This window comes from Podarcis tiliguerta, assembly GCF_965153285.1.
Source record: "Podarcis tiliguerta genome assembly, chromosome: 11".
Classification (NCBI taxonomy): Eukaryota; Metazoa; Chordata; class Lepidosauria; order Squamata; family Lacertidae; genus Podarcis; species Podarcis tiliguerta.
Window position 1 is genome coordinate 60,092,897 of NC_139544.1, and position 14,186 is coordinate 60,107,082.

The following is a 14,186-nucleotide window of genomic DNA, read 5'->3' on the forward strand; positions in this document are numbered from 1 at the left end:
ATCATTGAAATGTTTCAAGAGTTGAGGGTAAAGGCTGCAGCCGGCCATGCTGTATTCCTCCCCCTCCAAGTGGTGGAACATGAGTTGCAGGCACTTAATGGACTCTTTAGCAATACTCTTGTCCGGATTGTAAGCGCAGTTGATCAGGGGCGAGATGAAGGGATTCAAGGACTCTTCCTGAAGGAAGCAAGGAAGCAGGTGAGGGAACACGGTCACTGCAGAGAAGTCAGTGCACGCAGACGCAGTTTGCGCCCAAAAAGCCACAGCGTAAGCATTACACAAAAGTAAACAACCCAAGCGGGTGCTCTCTCATGAGTCGTTGTGCAGGGTGGGGCCTCCAATAGGGGAAGAGACCAGAGCTGGAGCATCTGCTTTGCATGCAGAAGGTCCCGGGTTCAGGTCCTGGCATCTCCACGCAGGGTTGGGAGAGACTCTTGAAACCTTGGGGAGCTGCTGCCGGTCAGTGTGGGCAGCCAGACCATTGGCTTGACTCTCTTTAAGGCAGCTTCCTTCCTGTGCTGATCTGCACCTGAGAATAAGGCTGCAGCAGAACAAAGGAATCTCATTTGAACAGCCTCATTGAAAGGCTGATATGGCTCCCTCAAAGCATTGTGGGGTTAATTTGTACACCGCTTCTTAATGTGCCCCCCCCCGCCACCAATCTCTTACCTCCAGCTGGTGCTGCATCATGTAGCCCAGTCCTCGGATGCTGAAGAGCTGCATGAGGGGGCTGGCTTGCCCCATCCACTCCTTCAGGACGTCCATAATGTCTTGCTTCACGAAGAACAAGCCTATCTCTGAGTGGAAAAGGAGCTGCGGAAGAAAACACTTGATGTGTGCAAGGCCAAAGAACGTAGGGAGGGCAGGGGAAAATCTCTGCCGCGGAAACCGAAGTCCGGTACCCCATACCCTCCAAGTGTCCTGATTTTCCAGGGACAGCCCCGGAATTACGAATGCCAACCGGCTTCTGATTTAATCCCGGAATGTCCCTGTTTTCCCTGCCAGAGCTGCCAGGGGAGGCGGATGAGCCAGAGCTTGTGCCCAATGACAATGGCGGCTGTGAGGGGGCCTCTGGTTGCCCCTCCATGGCATCTCCATGGTCACTGCTGCTGGCCTCCTCCCTGGTAGAGCAGCGGTTCTCAACCTGTGGGTCCCCAGATGTTGTTGGACTACAACTCCCATCATCCCTGAGCTCTGGCCTTGCTAGCTAGGGATGGTGGGAGTTGTAGTCCAACGACATCTGGGGACCCACAGGTTGAGAAACGCTGTTGTAGAGGCTGCTGAAAAGCAGGTGAGGACGAGAAGAGGCTGTGGCCACTAAAGCCCTGTGTGCCATGCTGGTTCTGAGGGGCAGGCAGAGGGCAGGGCCCCCCTGGGCAGGAAGAAAGGGGGAGCAAAGTGCAAGGAGTTAGTTAATGCTCACTGCCCTCATCTCATTTATAAGGGCTGCACAAATTGCCGCCTCAGGCAGAGTGCAGGCCTGCCAGCCATCAATGGTGGCTCAGGAGACCTTCTCACACCCTCTGCTTTCCTTGCCTGCCTGGGAGCGGTTGTTGCGAAGCAGGAGCGCCTGCAGGCGTTCCCCGTTTCCGACTCTCACCTCCGTGAAGAAGGCCATCCCGACCGTCCTCTCCTTTACGTCAGGGCGGCGCAAGTAGGCATTGGCCTGTTTGAAAGTCGTTCTGAGGTGCACTTTGGAGAAGGTGAACAAGGTCCTGAAACACAAAATCAGACACAAAGGATGCACAAGCCTGAAGCTGGCAGGAAGAACAACTAAGTATTCAATAATAATAATAATAATAATAATAATAATAATAATAATAATAATAATTCACTGCAAAATTAATGAATGTTAGAATGATGCTGGATTGAAGTTAAGTGGGGGGGTTTTAGCAGCAATGTTAAGGAATATGTAAAAATGGATTGTTAACGGGTGATAATTTAAAGCTATAATATATTAAGATAAAAGATTAAGATAAAATCAAAGAGGGAAAGGATTTGCTGAATTAACCAACTGAACTGGAATACAAGAAAGGGAGGTGTGAGGAGGTCAGGGAAACAAGTAAATGAAAGATAAGATATGGAAAGACTGATTTGTTTTTAACTGTTTCTATTTTGTATTTTCTTTTTCTTTTTATTCTTTTTTATCCTTTCTAATTTTTGTAATATGCTGAAATCTCAATAAATATCTTTTAAATAATAATAATAATAATAATAATAATTCATTACTTGCACCCCGCCCACCTGATCGGGTTGCCCCCGTCCCTACCCTCTGCTCCTCTCCAATTTCACCCAAGTCGTATCCCAAGTCCTATCTAGCCCTCTCTGTCGAGGAAGGATGCTTGAGAGTGCAGGGCGGTTTCTTGCAAATAAATCTCAATAGCCAGCAGAGTTTTCAGTGGGGAAGGGGAAGGTTCATTACTCCATTACCCCATATGCACCCACTCGACATGCAGCTGCTGGGTGACCTTGGGCTAGTCACACTTCTCTGAAGTCTCTCAGCCCCACTCACCTCACAGAGTGTTTGTTGTGGGGGAGGAAGGGAAAGGAGAATGTTAGCCGCTTTGAGACTCCTTAAGGGGAGTGAAAGGCAGAATATCAAGTCCAAACTCTTCTTCTTCTTCTTCAATTGGTGGAACTGGCACCCTTTCAGGCACCACAGAATGCCTGCTCTGCATTTAGTGTGTCAGCACCTAAACTTTGGAACTCCCTGCCTATTGATATCAAACAGGCGCCTTCACTGTACTCTTTTGGGCACCTGCTAAGAACGTTCTTGTTTAGACAAGCCTACCCAGATGTTTAGAAAGCTGGTGCAAATGTTAATCCGGTTTTAGTCTATTGTTATTTTAACTTTTCAAAAGTCTCAAATTATTGTTGTCAGTTTTTCTAATCAATATTTTCCTATCTTTTCTTTTTAACCGCTTTGAAGTTTGTTTATTACAATCAAACAGCGTATACATTTTCTGAAATAAATAATAAGTTTATCCCCATTTCCCAGAAAGCAGGCCTTGGTGGGCTGCTCTTCGTGCCTCACCTGCCAGTCCTTTTCACCATCTTACCTGGTCAGAAGACGAATGCCATCGAAAAAGCTTTCTGGGTTTGACAGCATCTCCCAGCACCTTTGCACCCCCAAAATGTTGTATTCTTTGACGTAGCCGCCACATCCAATAAGGTTTTTCAGAGCTTGCACAGTGGTCCTGAATCGAGTGAAAGAATTAAGAATATTATATTTATTTATCCATTAAAAAAAAATTGTATACTGCCCTTCACCCATAGATCTCAGGGCAGATCACAACACAAAAACAGAAGATAAAAAGCATAAAATAAAAAATAAAAAGATGAACAAACCAAACAAGTAACTCCTCTCCCCCACACAAACACTGGCCAATGGCCAGACTGAAGAGGAACATTTTGGCCTGGCACCAGGCAAGCCTCCCTGGGGAGAGCATCCCACTAATGGGGAGCCACCACAGAAAAGGCCCCTTCTTGTGTTGCCACCCTCCGGACTTCTCGTGGAAGGGGCACATGAAGAGGGGCCTCCGATGATGATCACAAGGTCTGGGTAGCTTCATCTGGGGAGTTTTAGGTCCTTGACATCTTCCAGCCTTGAGCTGCTTGGCCTGATGGATCCAGCCACAGCCACCAGCCCCCGCAGCCTCTCACATGTTTCCAGCACAAGCTGCAACCTTCCGGCTGCGATGGAGACTTAAGGTTTCATGACACGTGAGTCGCGCCACACCAAAATCAGCCCATCGTGAGGGAGAGTCTCCAACATCCTTTCCATCCTAATGTCCTTTAGATGTTTGGAACTACAACAACCCCCATCTTCGCCACAGTTGTCCTGGCTGGGGCTCATGGGAGTTGTGGTCCAAAACGACTGAAGAGCACAGGGGTTGGGGAAGCCTGGGTCTCTTAGCTACCCAACCGAAGCAGAACCTCCATGTCCAAGTGAAGCCTATCTCTTGGGGGAGGGCTGAGCCATCACTGCTACGGTCAGGCTTGCAAGCGCCCAGAGAGAGAAGGGAGGGCTACCCCATATCCATGAGCAGGCCCCTTACGCCAGCGGCTGGAGATGCGCAGGGGGCTCCGGCATGAGACTTGTTCCCCTCGAAACTCTTCTGCTCGTCCCGAAAAGAAAATAGATCTGAGTGATAAGGGCAAGCAGCAGCTGGGGGAACTTGTTCTGCAGCACATCCGAAGCCTCAGGGAGCGACAGGATCAGACACAGAGCGTTGGTAGCCTGGAGGGACAAGAACAGGAGAACAGCATTCAGCAGAGGACATCATCAGATCCAGATCTCCCAACTCTCTATGCAGGACGCGACTCAGACCCCTGGGTCCATCTCACTCAGTATTGTCTACACTGACTAGCGGTGGCTGTCCAGGGTTCCAGGAGAGGGACACCCCGACATGGAGATGCTGGGCCCTTCTGCACACAAAGCAGGTGTTCTGCCCCTGAGCCAGGGCTGGGCTCCAGGAGACCCCCCAGAGCGATGGACTACTAGGAACCCCAGAGGCCAGTTATTAAGATGCAACGCCCCCCCCCCAGCCAGAAGCCCCCAGCCCCACCCAGCTCCCATTCAAGGACCACCCAGGAGAGAGAAACGGAGGGGTTTCGTACCGCTATTGGCATTTGGGAAGTGCTGCGCCGCCTGTACGTGACCTCTGTGTTGGGGTCTTCGTCCTGCAGCCTTTTCAGGAGGGGTCTCAGCAGCTTGATGCTGGAGTACGGATCGGAGACCAAGGCCTTCCAGATGGCTGCAGCACTTCTGCAATTTTTCAAAACAGAATTTTCCCTTTTTCCTTTTCTTAAAAAAAGTCAGGCTTGTATTTGCTTCATATCGCACGTGCATTAGCAAAGAAAGAAACTACTATTCCCCTTTTTGATATGTAACTCAGTATGAAACTGAAAAATAAACGAAGAAAGCCCACTTAAATTCAGCTCTCCCCATTTCCACATCATGAAAACTCTGCAGATTTTCATATCCAGTTTTGCCTCTTAAACACCTTTTGCAAATCAATCAATCTCTAATTTTATGTCTTTCTATATGTTATTTCCACCAGTTCATGCATTTGTGTGCCTACTTTTGTGTGTGTGTGTGTGTGTGTGTGTGTGTGTGTGTACTACTTGACTGGAGAACTGCATTGAAAAATTCAGAATAGTGTGAATTTTGAAATATGATAGTTCTTGTTATGGAAACTGCAAATGATGTAAGCTCTCACTTAAAAGTGACCCAAACTGAATTTGTTCCCTGTGTCTCGCAACTGTCCAGAAGGTGTGTGAGTGGAAAACCTGGCATGGCTTCCACCTGTATCTTGAACAGAGGTTTGAGCCACAGTGGGTACTGCTTTTCACAGCATGGATGAAAGCCTCATTCCCACAGAGGAAGCAGCTTCCCGAGGGCAAAAAGTTGGCAGCTCTACTTCAGAAACCTGGGAGATGCCACAGAGTTGGGAAATCACCATCCGTGGCTGATGGGCTGTGGCCTGGCTTGGTGGATCGCAGGTTATGCAGGGCATCTGAGACGCCCTGAGATTTGCAAGCAAGATGGATATATCCCCCCCCGTATCACATTCATCTCTTAGAGGCCCTTACTCATCACACTCCAGTGAGCAGTCCAACAGGCTATCTACGACCGGGTTCAGGCGCTTCGCAGCAAGGTTGACTACAGCTGTGAGTGTCTCATCCTTCGTGCGAGTGTCTGGGATTCTGTGGAGATGGTTGTAAATCTCCTTCACAACGATGGGCAGCTGGATGAAGATAAAAGAAGACCAGGATGAGAAAGTGTGGTGAACCTCCCTAGAAACAAGCTAATTCTACACCTGAAGAGAATGTTTAATTTAGAGGAAACCTGCTTCCCCCTGCCTCCGTTTTCAGCCTTACATCTTCCATGTCCATCCCGCATTCCTCAAGGAAGGAACTCAGCAGCTTCCCTGCAGCCTGAGAGATGGCTCTGTCTTCCACTGTCAGGTTGTCAATCGCCTTCAACACGACTTCGTTGATCTGGCTGGGCGTGAGGTGCTCCCCAAAAGCCTGGCACAAAGAAGAAAGACGAGGGAGTTTTCTTCTGCTCCGCATCTGACCACTTTTCGGTAGTCCAAGGGACAAACCAAGTGAAAGACACATCCACTCTGCCTTGCGGATAGTTGAACTAGATGACCCTCAGGGTCATAGCATCATAGAATCATAGAGTTGGAAGAGACCACAAGGGCCATCGAGTCCTACCCCCTGCCAAGCAGAAAACACCATCAGAGCACTCCTGACATATGGTTGTCAAGCCTCTGCTTAAAGACCTCCAAAGAAGGAGACTCCACCACACTCCTTGGCAGCAAATTCCACTGTCGAACAGCTCTTACTGTCAGGGAGTTCTTCCTAATGTTTAGGTGGAATCTTCTTTCTTGTAGTTTGGATCCATTGCTCCGTTTCCGCTTCTCTGGAGCAGCAGAAAACAACCTTTCTCCCTCCTCTATGTGACATCCTTTTATATATTTGAACATGGCTATCATATCACCCCTTAACCTCCTCTTCTCCAGGCTAAACATGCCCAGCTCCCTTAGCTGTTCCTCATAAGGCATCGTTTCTAGGCCTTTGACCATTTTGGTTGCCCTCCTCTGGACACGTTCCAGTTTGTCAGTGTCCTTCTTGAACTGTGGTGCCCAGAACTGGACACAGTACTGCAGGTGAGGTCTGACCAGAGCAGAGAGTTGGGTCCCTTCCAACTCTCCAATTCTGATTCTATTTAAATGTTTATTTAAGTAATTGAAAGATTTCACAACAAACAAAACTAAGAGTCAGGTGACGCCTTGCTATTTTAATCCACATCTAAAACTGGTTATGACATTGGAACATGAAGAGGTACAATCTAAAGTCAGACTAGAAAATAAGATAACTGTTCTTGCAGAAACAGAGAGGGCGAGTAATGGTGGATATCAGTTAAATAATAAATCAATGCCAAATGAAGTCAAATTAGGTGGGAACCTGCAGGCTGTGTGTTTATTTCTTAATATACGTCAAAAACATCCACCACAATGTTAGCATAGTCCAGGCATCCTCAACCTCGGCCCTCCAAATGAGTCAACTTTTCATACTCTTTTTCTGCCCAAGGTGGCAATGCATGGTTCTCCCTCCTCCCCATTTTTCCTGGCTGAGTGAGGATCTGAACCCTAGGTCTCCCAGCGCCTGGTCAGACTCTCTAGCCACTGCACCACACTGCCTCTTCTCGATCCAGCAAAGGTCAGACATGCAGGGAAGCAGCTCTCCTCACCGCAGTGGCCCATCAGATGCACAGCTAGGGCTACTCCACAATTCTCCTGCAGGATCCATTGGCCTGGCAGGTTGCAGCTTGTAATGCATATGGGTCTCTAGCCAGGGCATACAGTTGTGGCAGTGCCTGAGTAGTTTGGGGTTGGGATCTACCTCTCTCTCTCTCTATCTCTCTCTCTCTCTATCATCTGTCTAACGTTTTGTGTGATGTGACCTTTTAAAATACAGTCATACCTCGGGTTACAGCCACTTCAGGTTGCATTTTTTCGGGTTGCGGACCACCGAAACCCGGAAGTACCGCTTTGTGCACGCGCAGAAGTGCTGAATCGCAAACCGTGCGTGCACAGACGCAGGTTGCGAACGGTGCGGGTTGTGAGCGTGCATCCTGCACGGATCACGTTTGCAACCCGAGCGTCCACTGTAAGTAGAATTTGGCATGCAATTTAGACCAACGGGCACTTGGCTTCAAAAGAGTTATTCTAATAAAATATATTTCCATATGTTATTTACACTAATATATTCATTTTCTGGACACTTTTAGCTTGCGCAATCCTTTTTGTACACACTGTTTGGCCGGGAAATGGCATTGAAAAATTCAAGGATGTGTGAATTTCAAAGGCGGGTTATGTTTCCGTTCTCATATTGTTTCAATAAGTCTGATTTGATAGCTTTGCTTTAAATGTGAACTGCTCTGAATCTCTCCCTCATCCCCTAGAAGGCGTGGGCTTCCTGAGGAGGTTGGTGGGGCCCCATTTGCCCGAATGGACGGACCTCTGCTAACTGAGAGCTGGCTGCGGCCTTAGCAAGAAACAGTCCAAAAAGCCACACCTACCTTGGCCACTTTGGAGATGTCGGTGTAGAAGATGGCGGGCCCAGGGATGAAGAAGTCTTCTCGGAACCATTTGACCACGTTGCCTTTCCTGTTCTTATGCCTCATCTCCACCTTCTTAGCTAAACAGGGTCAGGGATGGGGATATGCAGGCAAAAGAACACAGCATTAGTGCTCCCTGCACAAAACCCACAAAAAGATTCTCAATTTCACCTCAAAACATATAATTCAGAACTGGGAAAGGTTCAGAAGGGAGCAACCAAAAGGACTGGGGTGATTGTGGAGCTCTATGGGCACAGCATTTGGGGGATTTTCTGTTTAGAAAAACGGCGAGGAAAAGGAGACACAATGCATGGCAAGGGGAAAGTGGAGAGAGAGAAAGCTTTCTCTCTCTGCCTCCTAACACGAGAACTCCGGGACCTCCAAAGAAACTGAAGTTTCAGGATGGTCCTTCTTCTTGTAGTGCTCAGTTAAATTTTGGAACTCCCTGCCACAGGAGGCGTTGATGGCCACAGACCAAGATGGCTTTCAAAGACTGTTAGGAAAATTCATGGAAGAGAAGGCTACCCATGGCTATTAGCCAGGATGGCTATGCTCTGCCTCCACGGTCAGAGGCGGCAAAGCACAGGAGAAGAAAGAGCTCTTGAGTTCGAATTCTGCTTGCTGGTTTCCCACAGGCATCTGGTCAACCCTGTGGGAACAGGAGGCTGGACTGGGTGGGCCACTGGTCTGATCCAGAAGGCTTTTCTTGTGTTCTTCAGCAGTGAATCCCTCCCCTCAGACTGACCACTCGTCTCTGGCCAAAGGGCTGTTTGCGTTAGGCCAGTGCTGGCACGAATTCTGGCCCTCCTGAGCTCCCATCAACCCCAGCAGCAGCCAGCCAGCATGGGCAACACTCAGGGATGATGGGAGTTGGAGCAGCCTCTGGAGGGCTACAGATCTCCCACCCTGCGGCTTGCAAGAAACACGCCGTTTCCCAGCACCCCCCTCACCCATTTTGGCTATCATGATGTAATGGAGATGGTACAAGGCCTCTGCTGACTGCAGGCCAATCTCCTTCACGTTGTCTGCAAGGTGAAGGGACAACAGCGCCACCAGCTGTCCAAGAAGGGGGAAATCCTGGGATATCTAGAAGGTGGAGAGAGAGAGAGAGAGAGAGAGAGAGAGAGAGAGAGAGAGAGAGAGGCATGCATACTCAGCCCTCGTCCCACAGAGCCCAGCAAGAGAAAACCGTCTGGCCTGCTTTCAGGCAGCAAAGGTGGCAGAGGGGCGCAGGGCAAGAGACCCGTGCTTAGGTGGCCCACCCAAGGCTTGCCCCAGGGCTTTTTCCCCTGCCAGAACTCACTGGGACTCAGTTCTGGCACCTCTCAGGTGGGCGCTATTGCCATTATAAGAGAATGAGGGAGGTGAGTTCATGGAAAACAGCACTGGCTGGCACCTTCCCCTGGGATGGCCATGCCACACCGCTTTGGGGAGCAGGGGAAAATTCATCTGGTTCACACCTGAACTTTCCAAAGCAATACGCCAACCAAGACACAGGTTTTCCTTCAAAATCCATTCATAAAAGCAACATGCTTGAATCCTGGGTAGACCAAGTCTCTTTTTACCTGTCTATAGTTTCTGGATACATCTTGGCAGCCCAAATATCTTCTAGGGCTAGGCGTGCCTTTTACCAGCTTGGTCTGGTTTGCAAACTGTGGCTCTTCCTAGATGGGCATAGCCTGACCACTGCAGTCCATATTTTGGGACCCTCAAGGCTAGATTACTGCAATGTATCCTGGGGGGTTGGGGCTGCCCTTGGATCTGCTTCACAGGCTCCAGCTCATGCAGAATGCTGCGGCCAGATTGCTGGTGGGGGCCTCGGGCTGAGCACATGGGACACCACTGTTAAAACAGCTTCACTGGCAGCCCATCTATTTCTGAGGCAGCTTCAAGGTCCTTCTATTCATTTACAAAGCCCTGACCATCTGAGGTCCAGGCTGCCTCAGGACGTCAGGAACTCGTATATCCCAGCTTGATCGCTGAGAACAGCTATTGGAGTATTGTTAAACCAGAGGGAAAGGGGGAGAGATGCTGAATCAATTTAACACCCTGGCTGAAATTTCCCAAGAGGCATCCCTCTGTCTGAAGTTGGAAATAGCAAGATGAACTAAATGGGTTTCTTGGTGAACCCAGCAAAGCGATTCTTCTGTTCTTATGATCTACGTAGGTCAGGAAGGGAATTTCCACACACAACCCTCATATTCCCTCTAGGGTTAGACCGATTAGCCTGATTCTGCCCTGGGATAAGCTTCCAGAAGGGTTTTTCCTGTGGGATCGGTGCTGATTAGTACCATTATTATTGTATGCACTTATGAATCACTTCCCTCAAGGCACGCAACATATGGAACTTTTAATTTTATTATTTATTTTATTGCATTTACCTCTCAGCTTTTTCTCCAGGGAGCTCAACGTGGTCCTCCTCCTCCTCCTCCTCATTTAATCCCCACAACAATCCCGAGAGGTAGGTCAGGCCAAGAGGCAGTCACAGGCCCACAAGGTGACACTCAATGAGTCACTGCTGAGCGGGGGAATTTGAACCCGGGTCTCTCCCAGGTCTCAGACCAACACTCTAACTACTACACCACAGTGTCTTACACAGCATAAATGTGAAATGTGTCAGTATAAATGCTAGCCTGTATCCCACCCTGTAACCTACCTTCACTGAATCTAGACTTACCCTTTCCGGAGAAAATCTGACAAGTTAAAAACAAGTTAAAAACAAGTTAAAAACGAAAACGAAAAGCCTATTGCCAGAGACCCATTTGCGATATCTAATCGGAATGATCTGTTATTGTATTCCTGTGTTTTTATATTGTAAACCACCCTGTGATCCTCAGATGAAGAGCAGTATAGAAATTTAATACATTAAAAAATATATATCTGAAATTGCAGCGTCAAGCCTTGGTCACTCACATCAAAGTCCAAATGCTCGGAAACATATTTCATTAGAAAGCTGGTGCTCTTGACAGCTCTTTCACGCTCATAGATTTTTGTGGAGTCAATCCAGCCATTTGTGTGCTGCGGGAGAGAAATCATCGTCATCACATGGAAGGACAACCATTAATCCAGGTTTGCAAATTCACAAAGCTTCGGCTACTGGCTGGATCATTCATCCCGGGACCATAGAGGGGACAAATTGCAAAAAGGGGTTGTTTTGTAAAGGAGAAAGTTTGCTGCAATTTGTTCTACTTCATTATTATTATTATTATTATTATTATTATTATTATTATTATTATTTACCCCACCTTTTCCCCTCGAGGCAGCTTACAAACAAAATAAGAACAACTTGAGATATAGAAAAAAGAAGCCATTAAATGAAACACATTGAACATTAATAGAATTAGAAATGAATTGGCTCTTGGTTTGTTTTTCTTTTATTGTGTATTGTGTCCTCGTTTTGTATTTTCATGTTGTGAACTGCACTGTGATCTGTCATTTGTGGGTTTGTGTGTGTGATAATTACAATAACACAACATATACCTCACCAAGCCCAGCCATTGATCCACCAACCTTGGTGTTGGCCACAGGTAATGATGGGCAGTTGGCCCTTTGGGGTTTTAGACAGAGAGTCTTTTCCCAGCCCCACCTGGAGATGCTGAGGATTGAACCTGGGACCTTGAGCATGCAAAACAGAAGCTCTACCCCTGAGCCACGGCCCTTCCCCTAATGCCATCAGCAGAGGACATATCTTTGAAAGGAAACGGATGAGTGCCTTGCACAAGCATTCCTAGCAGAACAGAGGCCCAGTTCACCATCAGCAATCACAACCATGACTTGGCCACAGATGCCCCCCATGCAATCATATCAACAGGATCTGTTGCTTCCCCCTGCTCTGACATCTTGGGGGCTCCCTTACCACTAGTATATCCTGCAGCGCCTCCAGAGAGGGGGCCTCCGACAGCAAGCTGGTGAGCATGTTGAGGCAGGCGTTGACCGTCTGCTGATAAAAGTCCTGAAAGGAGAGAAGCAAAAGCAGTGAAAAGCTGAAGACCCCCGTGGAAATCCCATGTGCTCTGGAGCCTTCTAGTCCAGCATCAACTTTCCACAGGGGCCAACCAGATGACCCAGTGGGAAACCCACAAGCAAGATGCGAGTTCAACAGCCCCCTCCTTCCTTGGAGGTTTTTAAGCAGAGGTTGGATGGCCACCTGTCACGATTCTGTGGATCTGTGCTGACTGGGGCCAATGGCAGCACATCTGGAGAAGCACACATTCTTCAACTCTATTTCTTTATAAAGAAAGAAAAGTACTTTTGCAGCCCGTAGCCAGAATGAGAAAAGAGGGACAGAGCCATGGGGGGGGGCTGTTGTGGTAAGACTTTATTTCTATACCACCTGTCCATTGCCCAGGTGAGGGAACACCTTTTGAATGGCACGCAGAATCAAGAGAATCACAGCAAGCTTCAGTATATCAGGGCTATTGCAATAGGGCAGCCTTGACCACCAGCTACCCAGCAAATTCGTAACAAAGCTTATGCAGGGATTCTAACACAGCGCTCAAAGAGTCATAAACATCAAACATTCTTTGACATACATCAAGAAAGGTTACAGGTCATGGGATATAAAGATAGAATCATAGAATCATAGAATCATAGAGTTGGAAGAGACCACAAGGGTCATCGAGTCCAACCCCCTGCCAAGCAGGAAACACCATCAGAGCACTCCTGACATATGGTTGTCAAGCCTCTGCTTAAAGACCTCCAAAGAAGGAGACTCCACCACACTCCTTGGCAGCAAATTCCACTGTCAAACAGCTCTTACTGTCAGGAAGTTCTTCCTAATGTTTAGGTGGAATCTTCTTTCTTGTAGTTTGGATCCATTGCTCCGTGTCCGCTTCTCTGGAGCAGCATAAAACAACCTTTCTCCCTCCTCTATGTGACATCCTTTTATATATTTGAACATGGCTATCATATCACCCCTTAACCTCCTCTTCTCCAGGCTAAACATGCCCAGCTCCCTTAGCCGATCCTCATAAGGCATTGTTTCCAGGCCTTTGACCATTTTGGTTGCCCTCCTCTGGACACGTTCCAGTTTGTCAGTGTCCTTCTTGAACTGTGGTGCCCAGAACTGGACACAGTACTCCAGGTGAGGTCTGACCAGAGCAGAATACAGTGGCACTATAACTTCCCTTGATCTAGATGCTATACTCCTATTGATGCAGCCCAGAATTGCATTGGCTTTTTTAGCTGCCGCGTCACACTGTTGGCTCATGTTAAGTTTGTGGTCAACCAAGACTCCTAGATCCTTTTCACATGTACTGCTCTCAAGCCAGGTGTCACCCATCTTGTATTTGTGCCTCTCATTTTTTTTGCCCAAGTGCAATACTTTACATTTCTCCCTGTTAAAATTCATCTTGTTTGTTTTGGCCCAGTTCTCTAATCTGTCAAGGTCGTTTTGAAGTGTGATCCTGTCTTCTGGGGTGTTAGCCACCCCTCCCAGTTTGGTGTCATCTGCAAAAGATACAGGACTGCAAAAGATACAGGACTCCACACTGGGCTCAACTTCCTTGGGGTGTCCCAACCCATTTGGCCCTAACAATTGTACTTTAACCTCAGTTGCCATAGCAATCAAATGTTCAGAGCGGGCTGTTGTTGTTGTTGTTTAATGAGAAGGCCTTGTGGCAGCTGCCTCACTGCAAGAAGGGAGGTTACAGGGAAGCAGGCAGAGGGCCTTCTCGGTGGTGGGGCCCACCCCGTGGAACGCCCTCCTATCAGATGTCCGAGAGATACATAATTATACTTCCTTCTGAAGACATCTGAAGGCAGCCCTGCATAGGGAAGTTTTAAATATTTGACGTCTTGCTGTGTTTTAATTTGTTGGAAGCCGCCCAGAGTGGCTGGAGTAACCCAGTCAGATGGGCAGCATATAAACAAACAAGCAAACAAAATTAAATGCTGCGTAGGAGGGAGGCATGAGAATCACAAAATGCAGGCATGCAGGAATCATTTGTGGGATGCATTCTAGCCAAAGGTTAAATGCAGTTAATATTGAAACATGATTAAAATCAAAAATACACACCCAAAGTCTCTGGTTGTTACATCATTGTGATGGGCC

At 47.9% G+C, this 14,186-nt stretch overlaps 2 protein-coding genes across 6 annotated transcripts in view; both read right to left on the reverse strand.

Annotated features, from left to right (window-relative positions):
• Positions 1-14,186, reverse strand: part of TPGS2 (tubulin polyglutamylase complex subunit 2) — a 77,241-nt gene that overhangs the window by 22,180 nt on the left and 40,875 nt on the right. The window lies entirely within an intron of this gene.
• The window catches only part of LOC310659369 (maestro heat-like repeat family member 5), a 34,984-nt gene that overhangs the window by 7,520 nt on the left and 13,278 nt on the right, over positions 1-14,186 (reverse strand). For all 4 annotated transcript variants that reach the window (XM_083402692.1, XM_083402691.1, XM_083402694.1 and 1 more), the window contains exons 11-22: positions 11,991-12,086; positions 11,048-11,152; positions 9,085-9,220; positions 8,096-8,214; positions 5,884-6,033; positions 5,596-5,750; positions 4,621-4,768; positions 4,059-4,240; positions 3,060-3,197; positions 1,601-1,715; positions 670-813; positions 1-177 (exon numbers count right to left, since the gene is read on the reverse strand). In XM_083402692.1, coding sequence (XP_083258818.1) covers positions 1-177; positions 670-813; positions 1,601-1,715; positions 3,060-3,197; positions 4,059-4,240; positions 4,621-4,768; positions 5,596-5,750; positions 5,884-6,033; positions 8,096-8,214; positions 9,085-9,220; positions 11,048-11,152; positions 11,991-12,086 — 1,665 coding nt within the window. The remainder of the gene's footprint in view (positions 178-669; positions 814-1,600; positions 1,716-3,059; positions 3,198-4,058; positions 4,241-4,620; positions 4,769-5,595; positions 5,751-5,883; positions 6,034-8,095; positions 8,215-9,084; positions 9,221-11,047; positions 11,153-11,990; positions 12,087-14,186) is intronic.